At 41.7% G+C, this 24017-nt stretch overlaps 1 protein-coding gene across 7 annotated transcripts in view; it reads right to left on the bottom strand.

Moving 5' to 3' along the window:
* Nucleotides 1–24017, bottom strand: part of PHACTR2 (phosphatase and actin regulator 2) — a 226289-nt gene that overhangs the window by 74219 nt on the left and 128053 nt on the right. For all 7 annotated transcript variants that reach the window (XR_012158072.1, XM_073337514.1, XM_073337516.1 and 4 more), the window contains exon 2: nt 3072–3239. Coding sequence is in view for 6 of the 7 variants with exons in the window: in XM_073337514.1 (XP_073193615.1) it covers nt 3072–3239 (168 nt within the window). In the remaining variant the exon portion in view is untranslated. The remainder of the gene's footprint in view (nt 1–3071; nt 3240–24017) is intronic.

Genomic DNA, 24017 nt, shown 5'->3' with positions numbered 1-24017 from the left:
TGTGGAGAAAGTGAATAAGGAAAAGTTATTTACTTGTTCCCATAATATAAGAACTAGGGGCCACCAAATGAAATTAATGGGTAGCAGGTTTAAAACAAATAAAAGGAAGTTCTTCTTCACTCAGCGCACAGTCAACCTGTGGAACTCCTTGCCAGAGGAGGTTGTGAAGGCTAGGACTATAACAGGGTTTAAAAGAGAACTGGATAAATTCATGGAGGTCAGGTCCATAAATGGCTATTAGCCAGGATGGGTAAGGAATGGTGTCCCCAGCCTTTGTTTGTCAGAGGGTAGAGATGGATGGCAGGAGAGAGATCACTTGATCATGACCTGTTAGGTTCACTCCCTCTGGGGCACCTGGCATTGGTCACTGTCGGTAGACAGCATACTGGGCTGGATGGACCTTTGGTCTGACCCCGTATGGCAATTCTTATGTTCTAAAAAGTTCCCATTTCACTCCTTTTATAGCTGTGCAGAGCAGAACCTGCAATGTTTTGTTGGTGTGAACTCTGGCCTTGGTCCTGAAAACACACCCAAGAGTAACTATATGCATATATTTGCTCAGTTAGGGACAGAGTTCATGCTATCAAAATATGGCAGACTTCATTGTACATGGCTATAAATGGAGTGAAATAGGAACTTATTTCTTTTATGATATATGTCTGCCAAGCATCTCATCTCATCACCTTGCAGGATCAAGCTTTTGAGGCAAATTCTCTGCCCAACAACTGGCCAGGCAAGAAACAGCTCTGATTTGCACTCAATATTCGGTATTTCCTGTACGTAAAATGGTGCATGTGAGATTATGAACATGCTTTTGAAAAATATGGGTATAGGCCAACATTTTCAAATATCCACTAATTTTGGGTAATTGAGTTTACAGACATCCCTCTTGAGATAGGCTGGGCCTGAGCCAAGTTAATGGGAATCACAGGTCTTAAACATCTTTGCAAAACTGGGCCCCAGGTATCTCAAGTTAGGCCCTCAAAAACTAAGGAAGCTAAGTAGACACTATTGAAAATGTTAGTCTTAACTTCTGTGCCTCATTTTCCCCATCTGTAAAATGTGAAGAATAATCATACTTATTTATCTTGCATGGGTGTTGTGAGAACTGAAATTCCATTCTCATAGAAATGCTTTGAAGGAAGGAAGTTGATATAGAATACAAAATGCTATTTAATTACGGATGTATTAATAGTATGATTTTGTGAAAAATATCTGATGAGGTGCATACAATTTATTATTTAAGGGAGGGAATAAAGCCTGTAACGGTCCATGTGTTAATAAACTGTGACAGTTTGAGGAATTTATCTATGTACAACTTATGAATTCTGACTGATTTTATGAACTATATGTATAGCTCAAACCCACAGTGTGTATTAAATCAGCTGTTTGCTGATGAGGACTTGTGGTCACTGTGACGTTGCATCCAATAATGCTTTATAGAAATAGGCTTATGAGTGTAAATATGACATAACTGGAATATGTTTTATGCTAGATATGCCATGTAACATATCTTTGCAAAGGTTATGTTCTGCTGAATGTATTCATCCTATTCACATGCATGTATCATTTTTATATCTGAAGTTATGAGTGTTGGCTCTATGCTTGTATTTAAAGTGTTTGCTGTAGGAAGCACATAAGGCAGATTTGGTCAACATAGTGTGAAGGGGTTATTCAAGTAATTGGGAGTACTTAGCTAACAATGGACCTTGAGAGACACCAATCCACATCTGAGCTTTCCTGGGAATGTTCAAACTAACATGTAAACAATGGCGGCCTGTAAAGAACTGAGTCATGCATGGGCATGTGACTTGCCCAGGTGACCGTAAAACTCCATCTTGTTGAGGGGATTTTACACAGGAAAAGAGAGGGGTTTCTACCCATAAGAGAAAGACTATATAAGCCCCTGGAAACCCCGCCATTTTATCTTCAGCTGGCTCAAGAGATAGCCTCTCCACCCCAAAGGGATGCTTGAAAGAAACTGGAACAAAGGACAGTAACTACATGGGTGTGAGTGATTGCTGGACCCAGTCTAGGAAGGAGTTTAGTCTGTCAAAGAAGCTAACTGGAACATCTCTGAGGGTGAGATTTACCTGCATTTAGTTTCCTACTGTATTAGGCTTAGACTTGCGTGTTTTTGTTTTATTTTGCTTGGCAATTTACTTTGTTCTGTCTGTTATTACTTGGAACCACTTAAATCCTACTTTTTATATTTAATAAAATCACTTTTTACTTATTTTAATGAACCTAGAGCAAGTAATTAATTCCTGGGGGACCAAACAGCTGTGCATCTCTCTCTATCAGTGTTATAGAGGGCGAACAATTTATGAGTTTACCCTGTATAAGCTTTATACAGAGTAAAAAGGATTTATTTGGGGTTTGGATCCCATTGGGAACTGGGTATCTGGGTGTTGGAGACAGGAGCACTTCTTAAGCTGTTTTCAGTTAAGCCTGCAGCTTCTGGGGGACGTGGTTCAGACCTGGGTCTGCGTTTGTATCAGGCTAATGTGTCTGACTCAAACCAGGCAAGGTACTGAAGTCCCAAGCTGCCAGGGAAAACGGGCTTAGAGGTAGTCTCAGCACACCTGGTGGCAGTCCGAAGCGGGTTTCTGTGACCCAACCTGTCACAGTCTCATATTACACATTCTGTCTGGAAGCAGCTACAGAACAAATCCTAGAGTACAGAGTCACCGACTGGTGGGGGAATATTTTACCTGTCCATCCCAAGTTTCTCTGGGGGAAGGTAGCATATGGCCCTGTGTTCATGAATAAACATATATTTTCTACGTTAAAAGAATATGAAATGCAGAGGTAAAAAATATTGCTGTTTATTTAGCAAAGTTCTTAGTGACAGAACTGATGACAGAATTTGAATTAGGTTATTCCTCACCTGGTAAGAATCAGTTAAGGAATGTCAAATATTGGGCCTAAAACTCTTTACAATGTCACTTTAGCATCTAACAAACTTCGGTACCTTTTGAAGCATTACCATCTAATGGTCACTTCTGGCCTTAAAAATTGAGCAATCTATGAAAACAATTTTTACAGTTAACAAATGACCATACACATACCTGCTGATGTTTCTTTAAATTTGTCACTGGTCTTCTTCTTCCTCCATTTCCAAGGTTTAAAGATTTTGCCAATGGTAGAGAGTTTTCCTTTTCTCTTGAAAGGAGGGGTTTGGGATCCTGGGGTTGGCCCATCAGAATTTGCAATTGAAGCCTTGTCTAATCCATCAACTATATAAAGAAGAAATGTAAAATGTTACTGAAACAAGCAGGACAGGGAAGTCATTCTAAATCTAAACCTGAATGTTATTAGATTGCAGAGTGCAGTGTGGGTGGACTCTCTTCTGAGTCCAGATTGAGATTGTTTCAGTGGACTCAAAGCAATCATCACTTCGGGCCCCTTCGTTCCAAAACTATTCAATAGCCTAGTTAGAACTGGTTAGAACTTTGTTATAAAATATTTCTGATAAAAGCATCAACATTTTTTCAACAAAGATGTGAGATTTTTTTCCCCCCGAAGGTTGAGAGCCTGGTCAGAACATTTTATTGAGGGAAAAAAAATCTTCCCCTGCAAACTGGAACAATTCCCATAGTTAAAATTTTAGCAGAAAAAATAAATCAGTTTTTCACCCAGCTCTAATATTAACAATTTTAGCAATGGAATGGGACACTCAGAAATAGGTCAGTTTGATATCCTTCACAGTCAGTAATTCACAGTGGAGTCTGTCATGATTAAGGCTCCTTATTAACAAACAGAATTTAACACTAAGCTTTTGGGGCTGAATCCAAAATACTGTAGGCAAATATGCAAATAAGAATTACTGGGTTTGGTCAGCAAAGATTTATTGACAATATCAATGTCAGAGCCAATATTTAGCACAACTAACCTTAATGCTGGGGTTTGTGGACCCAGTTAAGAATAACCATTCAGCAGGGGGGGTGTGTGTAGAGTTAAATGTATAGTGGCATGAACTTCCCTATGATATCACTTTGACGTCTATTATTATTTTTTCTTATTACAGTAGAGGCTTCTTTAAGAATCAGAAGACAACAGGTAGAACATTCTAGCCTGATCCTGCAAACACTTAAATATGTGCTTAATTATGCTATGTGAGTAGTTTCATTGAAATCAGTTGAAATTGTTTATGCATATAGAGTTAAGTACATGCATGTTTATGGGAGAATGGCTTCTGTTAGTACTTTGGTTTATTTACATATTCCAGTTATAACTGGATCAACATTTGATGCCACCACTGACAGTAATAATAATAATAATAATAATCAGTCTGTACATCTCAAGGTTCTCTACAAAGGGGAGGGGGAGTAGTGCTATCCCCATTTTATTGAGAGAGAAACTGAGGCACAGTACAATTAAGTGCTTAGTTCTAAGGTTGAAAGTGAGCCAGTGGCAGATCCTGGAAAAGAACCCAGATTTCCTGAAAGCTGATCTTGTGCCCTGTCTACTGCCCCATGCAGCTTCTGGCCCATCACACCAGTATAGACTCTTGACATCATAGTTCCCAGGCAATCAGTGTTTGTTTGATAAGATCTGTACTTGCCCTAGACTTCAGTATTGACCTTGGATGTTTAAAAAATTCCTTGCTGTGGGAGAATTTTGAAACACTGATGTCAGCCAATCCGAAGGCAAGAAATATTATTCCCAATATTCTGTAAAAGACACTTGGCCAAAATGATATCTCGTCCAACTATATTGAAATCCATGGAGTTAAAAGCAGGGATGAATTTGGCCCAATATGTAGCATTTAATCAATAAACCTGAACAAATTAGGCCATAAAATGTAATAAATCCTGCAGGGGCAGGAAGATGGAGCAAATAACATAAAAGGGTTTTTCCAGCTTAATTGCTGTTATTTAAATGCTTCAGAATAGTAATTCTATACTCAGTTTTTATTTAAGTGTTATCCTTGCACAACTGAGTATTTGTAAAATAGAAAGGCCACTACAGTTGGCTTTAAAGAAGCTTGCCAGCCTTAGAGCCAGACTGTGACTGGCCCTTGCATAGGGCCACAGGATGGGATGACACAAGTGGTCTCCCCACTTGGCTATCCTGGGCAGCCAGTCACAGTTACAGTCTTTCACAGGTGGAATGGCCTTTAAGAAGAGTTGGGCCCAACCCGGTCAGTGACTCATCAGCTGCCTCCCAGCTGAGGCTGCAAGGCTAGGAACTGCTGGAAGATCAGATGGTCCTCACAGAAAGCAGTTCAGAATGAGAACTGCAGGGCATCATTAGGCTCCTACAGGAGTTTCAAGGGCAGAGCAAAGAGCCTAGTTTATGACTCTCAGGTGAATGTAACCCTGCAGGAGAACCTGGGTCAGGGAGGAAAGGGCATAGCGATACATTAAATAGTTGGAAGAAACAGAACTGAAGTCCTGAAGAAAAGGGACTGGAATCCTGAGACTAGAGAGTGGTCTTTGGGACATGGGTCAGTGAGTAGCTCCTTGGTTTATACAGAGTTAAGTGACTGCAGGGACTGCATCGTTCATACACCCAAAGTCAGCAGGGAGGACGTATGACCATGGCCCTGCTCTTTTCTTCACTGGCCTGAAGAACAGACTGCTGCTCATTCCAGTGAGCAGGCTGCATCATCCTAAAGGATGGTGCAGCCTCCATAGACTCTCTACGCACTGGAGAGCTCATGGAGATACTGGGGCTCCTAGAGCGCCCTGTAGAGCAACATAGTTCTGCACTGGCCCCTACATAGGGCTGTGACTAGAGGGCAACATTTAGCTCTGTAACACAGCTTTACCATCAGCTTTAACTTGACAAATACCTCTCCTTCAAACGAGCAAACATTTTTCATACACAAATAAGATCAATTTAGCTACAAATACTATACAGGAAAAACCACAACTTTTGAAAACAGGATTCAAAACTAAAATATTTTTGAAGATATATGGAGAAGACTTTCATTTAATAAACAATTGCCCCTGTGTTCATTCCTTCATTTTGAAGGCAACCCAGCAAAGAACTGGCTGCAACAAACAAGGATGGCCAGACCTTGCAGGCTGTTTCTAGAATTACCCCATGATGAGGTATTTGGTAAAATTTCTGAGCTAAAGAAAATATCAGCATTCCAATTAAAAAGCAATAATAAATTAACACATTTGATTTCAAACTAACACACCACCAGGAAGAAAGCTATTTCAGAATGAAATTCCAGAGGATTTATGGAGACTTTTTTCCCCATAAACTATTTCTCTTCAACTTTGTAACTCTTTGCAGGAAATTGGTTTTTAAGATTTACACTGTATGCTTTACATGTCATACATCAAAGGGTATATTTTTACCTCAAAGTGCCCATGGACCTTCTATAAATGTATAAATGAATAAATGCTTACAGTGATTAATGAGTAGGTGCTTAACTCTCCGTGACTGGATGTTGTTTGGTTACTTACGTTGCTCTCTCACTTTTACTCTGGAACCTTATGGGGGGACTTGATACCAGTCAGCTCAGTGTTTTTGGGGAACCACGGCGTAGTATCTAGCCTGTCTAACTCATGAAAGACACCCCCACTACCAGTCTCTGCTTGAACCAAAACCGATCAGAGAAAAGGCTTGCAGAGAGCAGTGAAGGGTGTTGGGAGACACACCTAGACCCCTCCTGACAAGGGTGACAAGATTGAGACATCTCCAATAGCATACAGAATGAAGAACAGAGACAACTCCCCTAGCCTCATCTGCATGAAAGATGGGACAGGGATTAGCATAAAGAATGAAGAACAGAGAACTGCACTGAACCCTGGGACCAGAAAAGCAGGGAAGCATAGCATCATGGGAATCTCTGCTTCAGATGTTAATGAACCTATGCCTGCACACACCCATCTCAGCAATTATCAGACCAGTTCTAGTAATAAATCCTTGACTGATATCCAAAATACTGAAGCAGCCTGGTTGCATTGTGAGCTCCCTGGAAGAAAACACCACCCATAGCCAAGAGTGATCAGCTCCTATTGTCTAGTCTAAAGAAAACCCTTAAATCATCAGTTTACCTATAAACAAATCTAGTGTTCTCCCTTGAACCATTGTATTTTCTCTACAAAAATCTCTGCTCGCCCTCCAGTCAGTGTTCTGATCCATGGATCCAAACTCTGCATCAGTTTCACTGGGACGCCATCTCCTGACTGATCGTGCTGGGGGCTCTGCCTGTCTCCAGCAATCAGGACCCTGAGCTACCACCATCACCTGGGAACCCGGACCAGTTCAAGCCTCATGGAGTGGGTGAGATCCAGTGATGAGCTGCCAAAAGCTGAAGAACTGGTTCCTTCAGTCGCTCTGGGTCTTCGGTGGCACTGAAGGACCAGCTGCCGAAGTGCCGTCGAAGACCCAGAGCGAGTAAGGGACCCACCGCCGAAGTGCCGCCGAAGACCCGGAGCGCCGCTGGGTGAGTAAAAATTAAAAAGGGATTCTCAGGAGAGCCTCCCCAGCCGAGAGCTCAGGCTGGCTGAACGGGATGGTCCCGCAGGCCGGATGTGGCCCACGGGCTGGAATTTGCCCAACCCTTTAACAACCAGTTCTAAACTCGCTTCAAAATTTAACAACCGGTTCGCACAAACCGGTGCAAACCAACTCCAGCTCACCACTGATGAGATCCCTCTCTCTCTCTCTCACTCTCTGTTTTCTTTTTTACCTCAGGTATTAACCTTTAATAATGTAACTGTTATGTTGGTTTAGGCTCTGCTTGCGTAGTTATCACTATTATTCAATAAATAACTTTTATGGTTAAGCTGGTTGCTTCTCTCTCTCTCTGCACTTTACTCTTTTCTGTTTTTAGCTTCCTCCATTTACTGTGCAGCAACGCTTCTTTTACCTAAGCTAAAGATCCCTGTAGCGCCCAAAAATACTGTGGGGTTTGCTCATCAAGTGGGTTACTACCAGTACAATTGTGACATGAAAGTGGGATAGGGATGTGCTAAACCTGTGGCATATAAGGAGCGGCAGCTGAAAGTGCTGCTCAGCCCAGCCTATTGAGACCAGGGGCATATAAGGGTGACAGCCTGGAAGTGCTGCTTGACCCAGCCCATTGAGTACAGGGGCATATAAGGGGATCAGCTTGAGAGTGCTGATTGACCTGGCCTGCTCAGACTTGCTCTGTTAGTGTGCATCTGCATGTTCATCTGGTTCTAGGGCTGGAGGAACCCAGTCTTGGGGAACATAGGTCCTGCAAGATAGCTCCATTGGGAGGGGACTTGCAGAAGGAAGGAGTAGAGCTCCATATGAACACACAAGTGACACAAGCAGTACATTAATAGAATTACAGAACCCCCTTTCTCCCCCCTGAAGAGTAACCCTAATAAATGAGCATACTCAAAGTAACGGGCACATCTGGTAGCACCTTTGCCTTCTCCCCCATTGTCAAAAAGCCAGTGAGCCACTCACTTGCCCTCGATAACGGTCATCTATTAAGTCTGACGTTAGGATTTTTCACAATACAATATGCATAGATTTAGTTTACATCATTTCAATTGTTTACCCCATCTACAGATTTTTCATCTGAAGGCTTAGGTGGCAAATTCCACTGAATGCAGGAGAAAATGATAGGCAATTCATTTTAAATTAAGGAGCTGTTTTACTATTGGAGAACTAGATGCACTTAAACATTTTTATGCTATTTCACTGAAATTAATTTCTGGAAAACAGTAATGCAAGAAAATTCCCTCTGTCTGGCTCTAGTGCAGGAAAACACCTAACAATATGCTTAAATCTATTCAGGAAAGCACTTAAGCATATCCTTAAGTGCTTTCCTGAATAGAACCTCTACTGGGAAATTCTAGAACATATTCGTTATTAAAGAGCACTTGACAAACATTATGGACACAAAGTGGTTGCCATTAAAAGTCAACCGTTAACCAATGTTACCACACAGCAGTATTTTAGGCCCCGAACCTGCAATGAGCTCCACAAGGGTAGATCTCTGAGCACTCATGGAGCCCCACCAAATTCAGCGGGGTGCTGCATGGGCCCATGGGTTGCCTATGCAGAGCCACTTGCAAGGTTGGGGAATCCGTTACAGTGGGTAAATGTTGACTTTTAATGGTGCACACAGTGTGACAGCCATTTCGTGCATTTCTCTCAGTGATAAGAAATACGTCATTTAAGCCGACATTATCAGGGACCTGTCAACCCAGTGAAGCAAAAGATGTAGGACTATTTACAAGGGAAATTAACGTTATAAATAATATTAATCTCTAAACATACTGGCTATTTCAAAGTGTGCCAAGCTGAAGTTTGCCATCCTAAGCATTTTCTATTTTGTTAAGATTTGTAGAAGGTCAAATTGTTAAAGATCAACTAAAAGCCTGATTCACCCCCGCACTGGTGATGAACTAACCGTAGGAACCAAGAAGGGAAGCAACGCACCTCCCTGAGCCTGGTGCTGCCAGCGCACATTAGAGCAGCCTCAGGGACTGCCCAAACTTGTACCTCAGGTCTAATGGCCCCTATAGGCCGCTCCAGCAGCCAAGGAGAGCCAAGGTGTAGGAATGCTCTGGCCAGGGCCGGTGTAACCACTAGGCGAACTAGGTGGCCGCCTAGGGCGACAAGATTTGGGGGTGCCAAAAAGCGGTGACCCCCAAATTTTTTTCCCCACTATTGCTGGAAAATGAATGAATAAAGAAAAGAGAAACGTCATTGAACTTGTATTTTAACTTGTCGTTCTCTGGTACTTTACAGCTATAGCCTACGCCAGCTCTGCGTTGCAGGCACAAGTGTACTGCTTTATTACGGTACAAAGTGGCAATGATGTCATTTTTCTCATCGCACGCAGCCGGTAACCCGTTCTGACAGGCTGTTTATCATGCTACGTTTACTAGTTTTCGGAGGTTATCGACTGAGGCTATTTTTGTTGAGTTGTTTCAGATCTAACACTCTGGCAATTGCTGCTGCATCATTTCGCTAATACTTTGTGTCCATTGTGTATGTTCAGTATTTGAGTGTATATGTTTATCAGGTGCAAATATCCATGTGTAGGTTGTTGAAATCTGTCATCTTGATATTGTCAGTTGTATGACGGAGTATCCGCCATTCTCATTTTATAAATTTTATTAATAACAATAACTGGATATTCTAAAGGTAGAATAAAATGCAGTAGGTTTTGATATGAAAAAAATGAAGAAAGGAAGTATACATGACTAAAAAGGATGTATTTCCGATTACTATCAACATTGCTTAATTTTAAGGAAAAGTCATCTTGATCTCTTAATCAATGTTTACATCAAACAGATGATGAAATTCAAATAGTGACTCATAGTTAGTAAGTGACATGTATTCTCTATCCTTTACTTTTAATAGTGAACAAGAAAAAGAACTGATAGGAAAAAAATTCATTTTTTTCGTTTTCAGTTGATGTAGCCTCATGGCAGATAGAGAAAAATTGTTGATAAAAACATACATGCGAACATCAATGTTGCAACAAAGACTTGTTGGGCTATCTACCTTGTCAACAGAACATAACATTGCTCACAACATTGACTTGGAGGAACTTGTTTCTAAATTTGCTAAACTGAAAGTGCGGAAAAATAAATTCTAAATTATAACGTGTTACTCTGTGACAGTGTATTGTGTATAATATATGTGATTTATTTTTAAGATCCATGCTATGGTGTGCAAAGTGAAAACAATAACAATGTTAACACTTTCAGGTTATTCATTTATTTTCATTAAATATGTATACTAAATAATGAAATTAATAAATTTTCAAACCAAACATGTATTAATTCTAATGAACAATGCCACATTATGCAGTATTCATTTTTGAAAGTTTATAATAAGCGATGCTCCGGGGGAGGGAGGGTGCAAGGTGGAAGTTTCGCTTAGGGCACAAAATATCCTTGCACCGGCCCTGGCTCTGGCCACGCTCCATCCTAAGCACACCCCCTATGCTGGGTAACAGAGAGCCAGCTATGCTGTTTGTGCAACTCATCATTAATATCCGCTGCCGGGATGAGTTTGTTTTGTTTTTTTCCCCCGAACTGCTAAACACTACAAAACCAAAATATCTTTTTACTTGTAAATTGAACTAATTTTATTTGGAATAATTTAGGGAAATATGGGACAACCCCATGCCATATTTACAGCCACTGTTTAGAATAAAGCCACCTTTTAGTAGTTAACTGAAAATTCCTTGGTTATAGTCTGCTTTTAGTAACTTGAGTTATTTCTCACTAAAAAGGAATATAAAAGAAGAGTAATGAAGTAGCTAACAACAATAAACAGTGTACTCAAAGAATTTTTTCTACAAAAAAAGAAGGCTATTGAACTTGCATAGTCATTGCTTTTAATAATCCTTTTCTTCTCCACCTAAAATAGCAATTCCACATGAATACGAACGGAACTTTGAGTTACATGGCTAACATCAGTGCATGTTTGGATGTCATTTTAATTAAATCCTACAGAGACACTGCATTACCAAGATAATATTAAGCAAAACTTATAGTACGCAAATATATAGAGATTTCATTATGTAGGTATATGTTGAGCTATAGGGGCAAAACGTATCTACAAAGGCTGTATTATTACATCAAATTACAATTACATCAGTAATAGTCTAATAGAGCATAAGATTGGGAATTAGACCTTCTGAATTTTGTTTCTGGTTATGTCACTGACTCTAAGTAACCATGGACAAGACAGTTAAGCCATTTCTGCCACAGTCCGTCCATCTGCAAAATGGGGATAAGATTTACAGAGATCACAAAATCATTATTTATTTATTTATTTATTTATGATTTTCACAAAATCATTGTGAGCCTTATTTAATTACTGATTGTGAAGAAGAATTTTGAGATTCTGAAGCGAAGGCACTTAATGCTAATAATACTTAGCATTTATATGATGCTTTATAAAGCATTTACTAAACTAATGAATCTGTGTGGTAGGGAAGTATTAATTATTATTAATTATTATTCTTATTAATAGAAATACAAACATTAATGCTAAGACTTCAGCCCACAAAAAGCAAAGTAATTCTGACTAAAGGCTGCTACAGCACCTTGAAGTTTGCCCCATTTGTTTAAGCATTATTGCAGAAACGCAGCTTGCTGGAACACCTCATAAATGGATTGGATTCATGTGGTCTTTCCTGGTCTCACCTCTATTAGACTCATACGGCTCTGTTAGGTCAACCGCTGTCAAATAATTCATTTAAAAAATATGGGTTAAGAATGGAAATGCACATAAATGGTTGTTGCATTCCCTCTGAACACCACATATGAAAAATCACCCATGCACGGTGTGATGGGGTGTGCACGCCATACTGTCCTTGCAAGAGCTGAATTAAGTCAGGTAGGCCCAATCAGCTAATTAGGTTACAAATGGGAACTTTAGGCTGGAAGCAGCTAATTAGAGAGAGGCTCACCTATAAAGCCAGGTAGTGGGCTACAGACAGGACTGCTAGGAAAGGCTGCAGGAAGGCAGGCAGCAGCCACTCCCTGGGAAGAGGGTTCTTAGAGCTGGTGCACCCAGAGAGAAGGGGAACCAGAGTTATAGGAAGCAGTCCAGGGAAGGAGCAGTGAAGGCTGAGAGAGAAAAGCCAAGAACTGCTGAGCTGAGGGTCCCTGGACTGGAACCCAGAGAAGGGGGTGGGCCCAGGTTCCCCTACCAGCCACTGAGGGTGTGGCATGGAGCTGAGGCAGTGAATGGGAAGACTGCCTTTCACTGCTGATAGATTGTATCCCAGAAGTGGGAACACTGAGTGACCTAGTACCTAGCTGAATGACTTATCAACTCAGTGTGGTGAACTTTTTTTTAAACCAATCATCGTAGGAACTACTATGTCTAACCATAAAAGAGTTGATTTCAGGCTGGGAGGATGTGCCAGTCTGAAATCAGACTTACTTTATTTTTGTGGATTTATGTCTTAGTATTTTGTATATGTATTGGTTTCAGAGTAGCAGCCGTGTTAATCTGTATTCGCAAAAAGAAAAGGAGGACTTGTGGCACCTTAGAGACTAACACATTTATTTGAGCATAAGCTTTCGTGAGCTACAGCTCACTTCATCGGATGCATCACGAAAGCTTATGCTCAAATAAATGTGTTAGTCTCTAAGGTGTCACAAGTCCTCCTTTTCTTTTTTTGTATATTTATTATTTATCAACCAGTCTGCTAGAGATCCAGTTTTGAATGTAGTTCTCTCTCGCTCTGGCTTCCTCTGATCTCACCCTCTCTCCCCAAAAGGATATGCTACAAAAGACATACTGGTATATTGAGACCTCAAATCCTCTTTTGAAGATGTTGTGACTTCACATACAACCTTGCTAGAGGGTGCCAGAGTTTGACGACATGGTCTCTAACCCAGCAGAATCAACATGTTTATGCAGCTGCATGTTATCCCAATTCACCGACAAGAATAATAACTCCTGGACTTGGTACAAAGTAAATGAAGCTGCTTGTTTCTAGAGCTGATTGGAAAATTCTTTTGAATGGTAAAATGTTTGAGCCTCTGGTTTAAAAAGTCACTTTTGAGATTATCAATGTGATTTTAAATTAAACTCTCAAATTCTATAACATATCAATTCTTCCTGAAGCAAAAACAGGATTCTTTTTTCTTTGTTATTTTCTTACTGGAGAAGAAAAAGAATGCAACTAATCCCCAATAAATAAACTGACAAATGGGGGAGCTGTAATGCACCTCTGAGCAACCCAATCAATTGACATTGTATGCATTTGCCTAGCCATACATCTGGGTGTTTTAACTTTGGGAAACTATCATAATGTAATTGATTTGAGTGTATTTTAATTAAATAGAAGGGAACAACTAAAGTTTTTACGTGGGTGTCTGAATGATAGTTTCCATACGGGGCTGCCAGTACTGCAAAATGTTAATTAGATCTCCTGCTAGCAATGTGCTCAACAGGGTGGGTAGTGGCACCTCAGATGAATTCTGATTGCTATCTTAAAATAACAGAAGTGGGTAGTGGATATATTCCCTTGGGATAGCCAAAGCTGGAGCTGAGCACAGCCCACCTGAAAGTCACCATCTTGCCACACGGACAAAACTGCACACTGGTCAGGCTGTCAGTGAGATGGTCCTGCAACACACAAGTTCAGAAAGGGTTTCACATGGCTGATTCATGCCTCTCTATCTCATGAGAAGCAAAGTGAAATCTTGCTGCAGTAAGTCCAATCCATAACAGAAGAGGCAAATCTGTCTACGTTTTTTAAACCGCCAAACAAAAGGCCAAATTCTGCTCCTCGATGAGCAACTGTATAGGGCTGCAAACTACCCTTAGTAATGTACATGTGCTTCACAAGCACTTAGCAAGGATCTATTGGAATTCTGTGCTTCCTTGAAAGTGCTACTACAAATACATATGGTCTCTACGCTGTTATCCAGACATCTCAGAAAAAGTCATAGTATCCAAAGAGGTGGGCAGGTTATATTACAGACATGATTTATACTAGCCTCATATCCCCTTGGTCTCAGGAGTACGTTACACAAACACACTTCCTGGCTCTTTTGATAACAAAATGTTATGTATGGCCACAACAGATGCCTTTCACAGCTGTACACGGCATGAGCATCTGCAGAGCCACATGACTTAGGCATGAATATAACCTGAACAATGGTTCCATCTTCCACATGCACTTGCTACTATTTTTTTTCTCTCTCTCTTTTACTCTCTCCCACCCCTAAAACATAATTTTTCTCGCTATCCTCAAGCATGTATTTAGAGGTTTCAGAGTAGCAGCCGTGTTAGTCTGTATCTGCAAAAAGAACAGGAGTACTTGTGGCACCTTAGCGTCAGTGTTAAAAAAACCAGGTACCCTTCTGTGACATGGTGGGGAGGCCTCTTCCTGGCTGCCAGGAAGCAAGGAGTTAACGTCAGCTTAGTATCCCACTACTCTGCACATGTGCCTAAGGGAAGATAGAATGATGGATGTTCCAGTGGTTTGGGTGCCAGCTGGGACACGGGACCCCCAGTTCCAATTCCCTGCTCTGCCAGAATTCCTCTGCAACCTGCAGGAAGTCACTGAGGGTTTGTCTTCACTGACAAGTTAACTTAGCTTTGTCCCTAACTCTAGTCCTACCCCCACACAAACTCTTAACTCACATGTGGTGATGATACTTTTAACTTGAGCTGACTGGCCCATTAGGGGTGTAGGCTACAGCTTGAGTTAGCACTACCTGTCAGCTGCTAATATGATGTAATGTCACTAAAAGAATCACTCTGTTCAGCTCAACCGTAACTTCACAATGTAGTTGGACTCATGTGAGCTCAGCTCATTTGAGTGTAGATAATTCAAATTACCTTTGAAGAACTACGCTGAGTCTCTCTGTGCCTCTGTTTCTCATCTGTAAGATGGGGATAACAGCACTTCCCTACCTCACAGGTGTTGTGAGGATAGATATATTAAAGATTATGAGGCACTCTGATACAATAGTAATGGGGTCTATATAAGTACCATAGATAATGAAGCTAGCTAGGCTGGAGAATGCAGGGCAATCAAATAACAGAGGACACTGAATAAGAACTACTGCATTGGCTTGGAAGACAAGCAAGCAAGGAGGGCTGTGTGGTGAGCTAGGCTGGGATTTTTCCTATTATGTTTCTAGGCAATATAAGACCAGTTTGTCTTGTCCTTTCGTAAATACTTCATCCTGAAACCCTCAGGAAGGAAAAAACCATAAGGAAGGATGCAGGAGGCCAGAAACACTGTTTTATTTCATCTGTCCCCACAGCTGATTTCCACATTCAGTGCACCGTGCAGTATGTTGCTGGTGGTGCTCACAAGGGCATCCTGACTGATGACATTGTTTAAAACTGAAAAATAATGAGCATACAAAGAAACAGCTGCGATGAGGAAAACCCTTAGCACCTTATTCAGACTTGTACTTAGTTCTTGAATAGACGAACCCCATACCGAGATTAGTAGGAGTTTGCCTAGGACTGAATACACTGCACCTCTGGATTTGGCTTCATAGTTGTAATACTCACAAATACCAACCTATCACAGACTAGTTATTGCATTCCGGCACCATACTGTCTTCATTAGAGCATAAGATTGTCCTACATACTCATCACTTACTCCCTCTTCAACCAACTGTTCAACTTCTGTCCTTTTTGGCTTCTTTCATAAGGAAAGATTAAGAGCCTATTGTTCCCAGAATACAGATATTAGAACCCAATTTGGATGAAAATTAATAATTCCCACCTGTTACTTGCTCTCTGATTGGAACCCAGTTGGCTCAGATCGGAAAAGAGCAAAGTTAGGCTTACAGTAAACTGTATACTGTCCTTTCCTCCCTCCAATGATTTGTTTTAAAAAAGCAGATGGAAAGCTTCCAGGCAGTAAAGTTTTCCAGATGTAATAAACGTCAAGATAGATCCTAAATTTGACCTAAAAAACTACACAGTAAAAAACCAAGCAAGCAACCAACCAAACCAGCCGTTGTAAGGAGAAAGGGGGGTGGAAAGAAAAGAAAAAAAAATTGCTAAACAAATGAAATCACAACCAAACCGCTTTGTTTAATTGAGGGCTGAAAGTTGTTGTACATCATGTCAGTGTATCAGGAAATAAATCTCCTCACTCTGATGCAGAGTGATAACATTTTCTAAGAGAAAAATCTTAGAGAATTTTGATATTCAGCCTAAAAATAAATTTAATTTTACTTATCTTGTTGAATTTTACTGTGATATATTTCAATGCCACATCTGAGAACAAATACTGCAAAACCAGAAATGTTTCCTTAAATTGATATTTCTTGCTTTATTTCAAGATTAGGGAAAAATCAGTGATGATTGTTTATGGAAAATATATTTAGCAACTGGCAAGTGACAGAAATTCTTAGCAGAGACTGAACAGGAGTGTGAAAATAATTTAAAGTAAGTATGTGGCCACCCTACTTTTCTGCTAAAATAAACAGGAACTAAAAACAAACAGTTCTGGAGTAAATGAAACATGTTTTACAGATGATAAAATGAAACCAAGTCAAGTGTATCACATGGAAGCCTCTGGACCCATTCCCATTTCTCAAGCTAGTTCCAAAATTACCTTCCAGCTGCACAAAATACAGTGGAAACTCTTCAATGGCCTGTCAAAACATCTAGCACTAAAGCAAGGAAAGATAGGAGAGAGCTGAGACCCTCAAACTGGTTTAGTCTTCCAAGAGAAAACACATAAGAGATACACTGTGTAATTTGCCTAAATTAGGACTTCCTATCCCCTGTAGTTCACAGAAACCTGAAAAGACAACATGAGAAACAAAATATGCAGGAATTAGTTTAAAAATATTGAAATGAGTAAGTCAAGTGAGCACTTCCTACCAACACAACACAGGTGCTGCTCACAGTCATTCCAAAATGCCAGGGTCCTTCCTGACTGCCAGGGTCCTAAACCTCCAAATACAAGATTTACAAAAGAGCTCAGAGCCAGATTATCCAATGCTCAACACCTACATTTAGGTCCAGTTTCCAAGAGAGCTAAACTCCCATTTAGGCACCTAAATAATAATGATGTAGTTTCACCATATGGCAATAACTCTTTCTATTCCACCAGTATCTCTAGAGGATGTTAAACTACAGCTACTAAAAAGTCAGCCATTTTTAAATCAGCAGGTACAGGTAACTTGCATCCAAGGGTTTTAAAAGAACTGGCTGAGGAGCTCATTGGACCATTAATATTGATTGTCAATAAGCCTTAGAATATTGGGAAAGTCCAGAAACTGAAAGAAAGTGATTATAATATTGATTTTTAAAAAAGGTAAACGAGATGACTGGATAGCAATAGGCCTGTCAGCCTGACACCACTCCTAAACAAGATAATGGAGCAGCTGATACTGGACTCAATTAGTAAAGAATTAAAGGAGGGTAAAGTAATTAATGTGAATCAAGATGCGTTGATGAAAAACAGATATTGTCATACTAACTTGATATCTTATTTTGATGAGATTATAATTTCGGTTGATAAAGGTAATAGTGTTGACATAATCTACTTAGACTTCTCTACAGCATTAGACTTGGTACCATAAAATATTTTGATTACAAAATATTGAACAATATAAAATTAATGTAGCATATATGAAATGGATGAAATGGATGAAAAAATTATTAACTATAGGTCTCAGAATGTAACAGTAAAGGGGGCCCCAGCACCTCCAGTCAGGGGTGCCCTGAGGGCACATATATGAGCTCGTCAAAGTACGTTATCCCATCCTGCATGGACAGTGTCCCTTGGGTCTTTTTTTTTTTTGAGGCAGATCAGATGAAGGAGAGCAGGTCTCACTGAACTGTGGCACTGGCAAAGTTACCAGTCTCAAGGCGATAGGTGGGCTTGGAAGTCGATTCTTAGCTTGCCCAGTAGTATTCCCCCTTCCACAACAGAGCACCAGCTCTTCCATTTCAGTTTCCCAGGTAGTCGGTAATTGTGAAATTGAACCAAGAAAAGAACAGAGCCCACCTTAGCTGCCTCTGGTTCAATGCTCAGGTCTTGCTAAGATACTTAAGGTATTGTTCAAATGCCGTTTTTATAGCAAGCAGCTCCTTGTCCAGTATTTCATAGTTCATCTCTGCAGGGGTAAGTTTTTGAGAACAGAATGTGCAAGGGTGCAGAACTGACTGGGATCTGAGTCACTGTGAGAGTACTGTCCCTATGGCCACATTGGATGCATCTGCTGCCACTATGAAGGGATGAGTCAGGTCAAGGTGTTCCAGGATTGGGGATGTGGTGGAGACAGCCCTTAGTTGGTCAAAAGCAAGCTGGGCTTCAGACAACCAAGTGAATCACATGGCTTTGAGGAGGAGGGAAGTCAGGTGGGTTGTGAGTTTGCTGATGAATCTCCTATAAAAATCTGTAAAGCCCAGGAAGTGCTGAAGTTCTCACAGCACCACTGGGGTGCTGTCCAGTTGCAGATGGCTTCCACCTTCTGTGGATCCATCTGGATTTCCTCAGGGGAGATGGTGTACCCCAAAAATTCAATGGTGGTCTGGTCAAGTTTGGCATACAAATGCTTCCCTAACCTCTCCAAGACAGACCGAACATGTTGGTAGTGCTGCTCCAAGTTTTTGGAAAATACCGGTATATCCATTGAGGTAGATGATTACATACTGGTCCAGGATATCCCTGAACACATCATTTATGAAATGCTGAAATGTTGCAGGGACATTGGCTAAGCTAAAGGGCATTAGCAAGTATTTGAAGTTTCTATATCATGTATGAAAAGTGGTCTTCCATTCGTCCCCAGACCTTATGTCCCCCAAATACCTAGTTTCATAAATATCCTGGCAGTCCTCAGGCAGTCCAGCAATTCCAGAATGAGGGGCAAAGGGTATTCGTTATGAATGGTCACTTGGTTCAATGAGTGATAGTCTACACAGAGACACAGTGGGCCATTCTGCTCCTTCACAAACAGGATTGGTGCCTCTGCTGGAGAGGTGAATTGCCAAAGAAGCCGTAGACTATGTTTTCCTGTAAATACCTACCTAGTGCCTCCAGCTCTGGCTAGGACATGGAGTGTATCTGTCCGTAAGGCACCTTTGACCCAGGCTGGAGATTTATTGGGCAGTTGTAGTTTCTGTGCAGGGGTAGTGAGTCTGCATTTTTCTTTTTGAAAACATCCAGGGAGTTGTGGTGTTGTCTGATTTTTAGGGGATTAATATTATTTATATAAAATGGGTTATAGGCTCGACAATTAATCTGATTAGAAGAAAATAAGATTCTTATCCCAGAAGCAAGCTACACAGAGTTTTGCAAGGACTGTCGGGATGTATGACAAGGACACTTACACTGAGAACAAAATACAGCCTCAAAGACACTTATTGAGATAAATAGAAAGTAATCAAATGGAAAATTAACCAATCAGAATTAAAAAGGAAATAATATTGTTCAAGAGGTACATATGGTATTATTTTCTATAAAACTTCCTAGATTAACATATTCATACCCTGCCTTGACAACCTGGTGGTGAGAGCCAAAGGACCAGCCTTACCTTCACATGCCAAAAGAGTCTGACGGTCCAGTTTCCTCAATTCTCAAGTGGGACGTGAAGAATTTAGGAGAACCTAGAGAGCTAAAAAGCTATAGAAAGACTATAGAAGGTAACTTAAAACCTGACGAAAACTAACTAAAAACTAACTAAACATGGTGGGTTGCCCCTCTTATAGAGCCTGAGCACTATGTGCCCACCTTCCATGTCCAAACTTTATTTCCTCATCCACAAAATATCAGGGTACAATTACTTTATAGACTGGCATGTTCATATGTATTAATGACCATTAGCTCATTCTCACATCTGTTATTTCTGGCCTAACCGGTTATTTCCATGTTCTTTGTGGTGTACCTGATATGTTTGTAGGGGGCATGAACTTAAGTAGCCATCTATCTATGCCAAAAGTCTTATTTCATTGAAGTCATCCTCATTTATCTATGCTAAAGGTCACAAACATATATAGGCTAACTTTATGCTCTAACTCAACATATAGGAAGTGGCCGTTAGCTTCAATGCATTATGGCCAAAAATACTCTACTATGAATCTATAAATCTATTATAACAAAACAATCAAACCCATAAGAAAGGATATATAAGCAAGCAAGCAAGCTAACCTTATGGGTTACAGCTGTACTTGTCAGGGAGGCTGATATTCTGGCCTGGAGCCGCTCCTGACTGGCTAGCCACTGCTGTCCAGGGTTCCACTTCCAGGAGTCTCCTTCCATCATGTGGCCCTGGATCCAGGTCAACTGAGGGTTGGTTGCTTTGTTGTGGGCATGCCTTTTGACAGTATTCGGAGGGGAAGCTAATCTTCTCCACCACCAGGAGATACATGGGTCATCCTGCTCCAACCAAGGAATGTCATGAATTATCAGGGAGAATGGAGAGCGCATCACATCAAAGCATAGTATTTCTCAGTGCTCTCCCACTATGGCCTCTAAGGGGACAGTCTCCTGAGTCACCAGTCCTGACAATAGGGGTGACCCATAAATCAACTCCCCAGTTATGGTGTGGGTTTTGGAGGGTTTTGGCTGCCTCAACGTCTATCAAGTTGGCCACAGCCCCAGAGTCTATCATTGCTAGTTGTGAGGAGATCTACTTACCCAAAGACCTGCAACCACAGTAGCAACTGGAAACAAAGGAAGACACCATGGTTCCCATGAGCTACCTGAGGTTGGGGGAGGAGTGGGTTCAGAACATGGGGCTCTGATGGTGCACAGGCTGTACTGCATATTAGGCCTGGGCTGGTCCATTTCCGGAGTTCTTCTGAGCTGGGCAGGAGGCAAGGGCATGTCCTGGTCCCCCTCAGTCAAAAACAGAGGTTCAGTGGTCATTGACAATCTTTCTCCTCCAGAGTCAGATGTCAGCGACCCAGGCTGGCCTGCATGGATTCAGGACTCGATTCTACAGGCCTTGGCGTGGAGGGCAGGTGTAGTGTTGTCGGGCCACCTCCTCTTTCCTCCTTCCGCTCACACAGCAGAGAGTCGATGCACAGGGTGAGGTCAATAACAGTGCCTAGACAGGTGGAGTTTTCAATGTGGGCTTGCTCATCTTTTACCTCATCACTGAGCCTCTACTACAACTGGTGAAATTGGCCTGCCTTATTCCATTCAACGTTAGCCCTGAGCTGTTAGAAATGGGCAGTGTAGGAGGTGGTTGGTCCTTACCCCTGGCAAAGCCTTCCAAAGAGCAGCCTCTGCAGAGCAGATACAATACGGGTCATCAAAGATGGTTGGGAAGACTTCCCAGTCAGAGAGTTCTGGGCTGTTCTGCTCCAACAGAGGGAGGGCCAAACAAGCTCTTCGCCAGAGAGCAGGCTGACAACAAGCCCCACCTGAGTCTGGCCTGTGGGATACAGTAGAGGGCAGAGCATGAAGAGCAGCCCCGGACTTTCCAATGATCCCCACTGAACTGTTTGGGCCGTGGCACAGTGAGGGCTGGTTCTCCCTGTAAGCGTACAATCTGCTTCTGTAGGGTCTATGCTTTAGCAGTGATCTGCACCACTTGAGCCTGCAATGGGGCTAGTTGCTAGTGCAGGGTCCGTGCTTTGAGTGCAGACTGCATACCATGATCTGTAGTGCGAGGTTCTCTGCCTGCAGATGAGTGACTTGGTCCTGTGGGTCCCGGACGCTTGGGGGGCCGCTGGTTGGAGAGCAGCCAGCCCTTTCCATTGTCTGTGGAAGGGTTTGATGGATCGGGCGGGCACCCAGAGATGGTCTGAGAAAACTGTCATGACTGTAACAAAGGCAGTCAGACATAGTGGTCAGAGAAGGAGTCAGGCTGAGTCAAGTACCAGTATGTCAGAGTCCAAGACGGGTCAGACGACAAACCAAATGTCAGGTGTGAGGAGGCAGGCAGGGTCAGGCACCAGCTGCGGACAGCAATCAAAGAGCAAAGCCAAGGATAAACCACGATCAGAAGCCAGAGTCTAGGGTCTACCATGAGCAGAGACAGGCAGGCAGTCTGTGCTGTTGCTCAGACAGCTTCCCATCATGACTTCTGGTTTAAGTACTGGTACCAGCCAGTCAGTGGGCTGTGAGGGGCTGTCACTCAGGTCCTGCTGGGTAGTACTTCCTGCAAGGCCTAGCTTCACATGGTCATACTGTAGGAACCCAGACTAAGCCTCCTGTAGCAACACAGAACTCCCACGTTCCAGCCCTGCAGGTTTTTAAACTTATAGTGATAGGTTTAAAGAGTTAAATCTATTTCGAGAAGGTTACGAGATAACTTAATTAAAGTTATAAGTATCTACATGGGGAACAAATATTTAATAATGGGTTCTGCAGTCTAGCAGAGAAAGGCATAGCACAATCCCATGGCTGAAAGTTGACAATTTCAGGCATAAATTTTTAACAGAGAGGGTATTCAACCATAGGAACAACTTGCCAAGGTTGTGATGAATTCTCCATCACTGATCATTTTTAAATCAAGATTGGATGTTTTTCTAAACGCATCTGCTCTAGGAATTATTCTGGGGAAATGCTAAGGCCTATGTTATACAGGAAGTCTGACCAGATTATCACAATAGTCCCTTGTGGCCTTGGAATCTATAAATCTATAAGATCCAAGACTGTCCATAGTGTGCAGCTTCCGGCAGCTCCTGCTGTGATGCTTTGGGCCATTCTTTCAAAAGAGTTCGGTACCAATGTGCTGAGCTCTTTGAAAAATCTGGCCCCAAATGTTTTGTCTCCTGCCTGTTTCTTAATGCTATAAGAACAAGATACTTCATCCAAAAAGGAAAAAAAAAAGGGGGGGGGGGAGGGAGGAAGGAAATGCATGGAAAGAATGGGCACAAACCCCCCCCCCCCCTTCTTCTAGAAGGAATAAGAGACAGTAAAAGCTCATACATAGTCATCCTTCCCATGAAAGAAGGGAATATAAAATGACTTGGTTATGAAAACAGGACTGGAAGAGGGAAGAGGAGAGACACCTCCAGCAGCTCAACACGTGATGTTTGCTGCCTCTTCCTCAGAAGATTAATGCACATGTGACAAGTCTTGGGTTGAACCAGTACAGGGTAGCACAGCATGCTGGCCTGTCTCTGAAGCTGCTACCAAACTGACCACTCTCCAAGTTTAAATCCAAGTTAAACCAGAACATCTGGGGGGGGGGTAGGAAAAAACAAGGGGAAATAGGCTACCTTGCATAATGACTTAGCCACTCCCAGTCTCTATTTAAGTCTAAATTAATAGTATCCAATTTGCAAATGAATTCCAATTCAGCAGTTTCTCGCTGGAGTCTGGATTTGAAGTTTTTTTGTTTTAAGATAGCGACCTTCATGTCTGTGATCGTGTGACCAGAGAGATTGAAGTGTTCTCCGACTGGTTTATGAATGTTATAATTCTTGACATCTGATTTGTGTCCATTTATTCTTTTACGTAGAGACTGTCCAGTTTGACCAATGTAAATGGCAGAGGGGCATTGCTGGCACATGATGGCATATATCTCATTGGTGGATGTGCAGGTGAACGAGCCTCTGATAGTGTGGCTGATGTTATTAGGCCCTGTGATGGTGTCCCCTGATGATCACTTTAGATAAGCTATTACCAGCAGGACAGTGGGGTG

Source organism: Lepidochelys kempii, chromosome 3 (assembly GCF_965140265.1).
Source record: "Lepidochelys kempii isolate rLepKem1 chromosome 3, rLepKem1.hap2, whole genome shotgun sequence".
Classification (NCBI taxonomy): Eukaryota; Metazoa; Chordata; order Testudines; family Cheloniidae; genus Lepidochelys; species Lepidochelys kempii.
The sequence above is the reverse complement of the archived record's forward strand: the minus strand, read 5'-3'. Positions and strand labels throughout refer to the sequence as shown.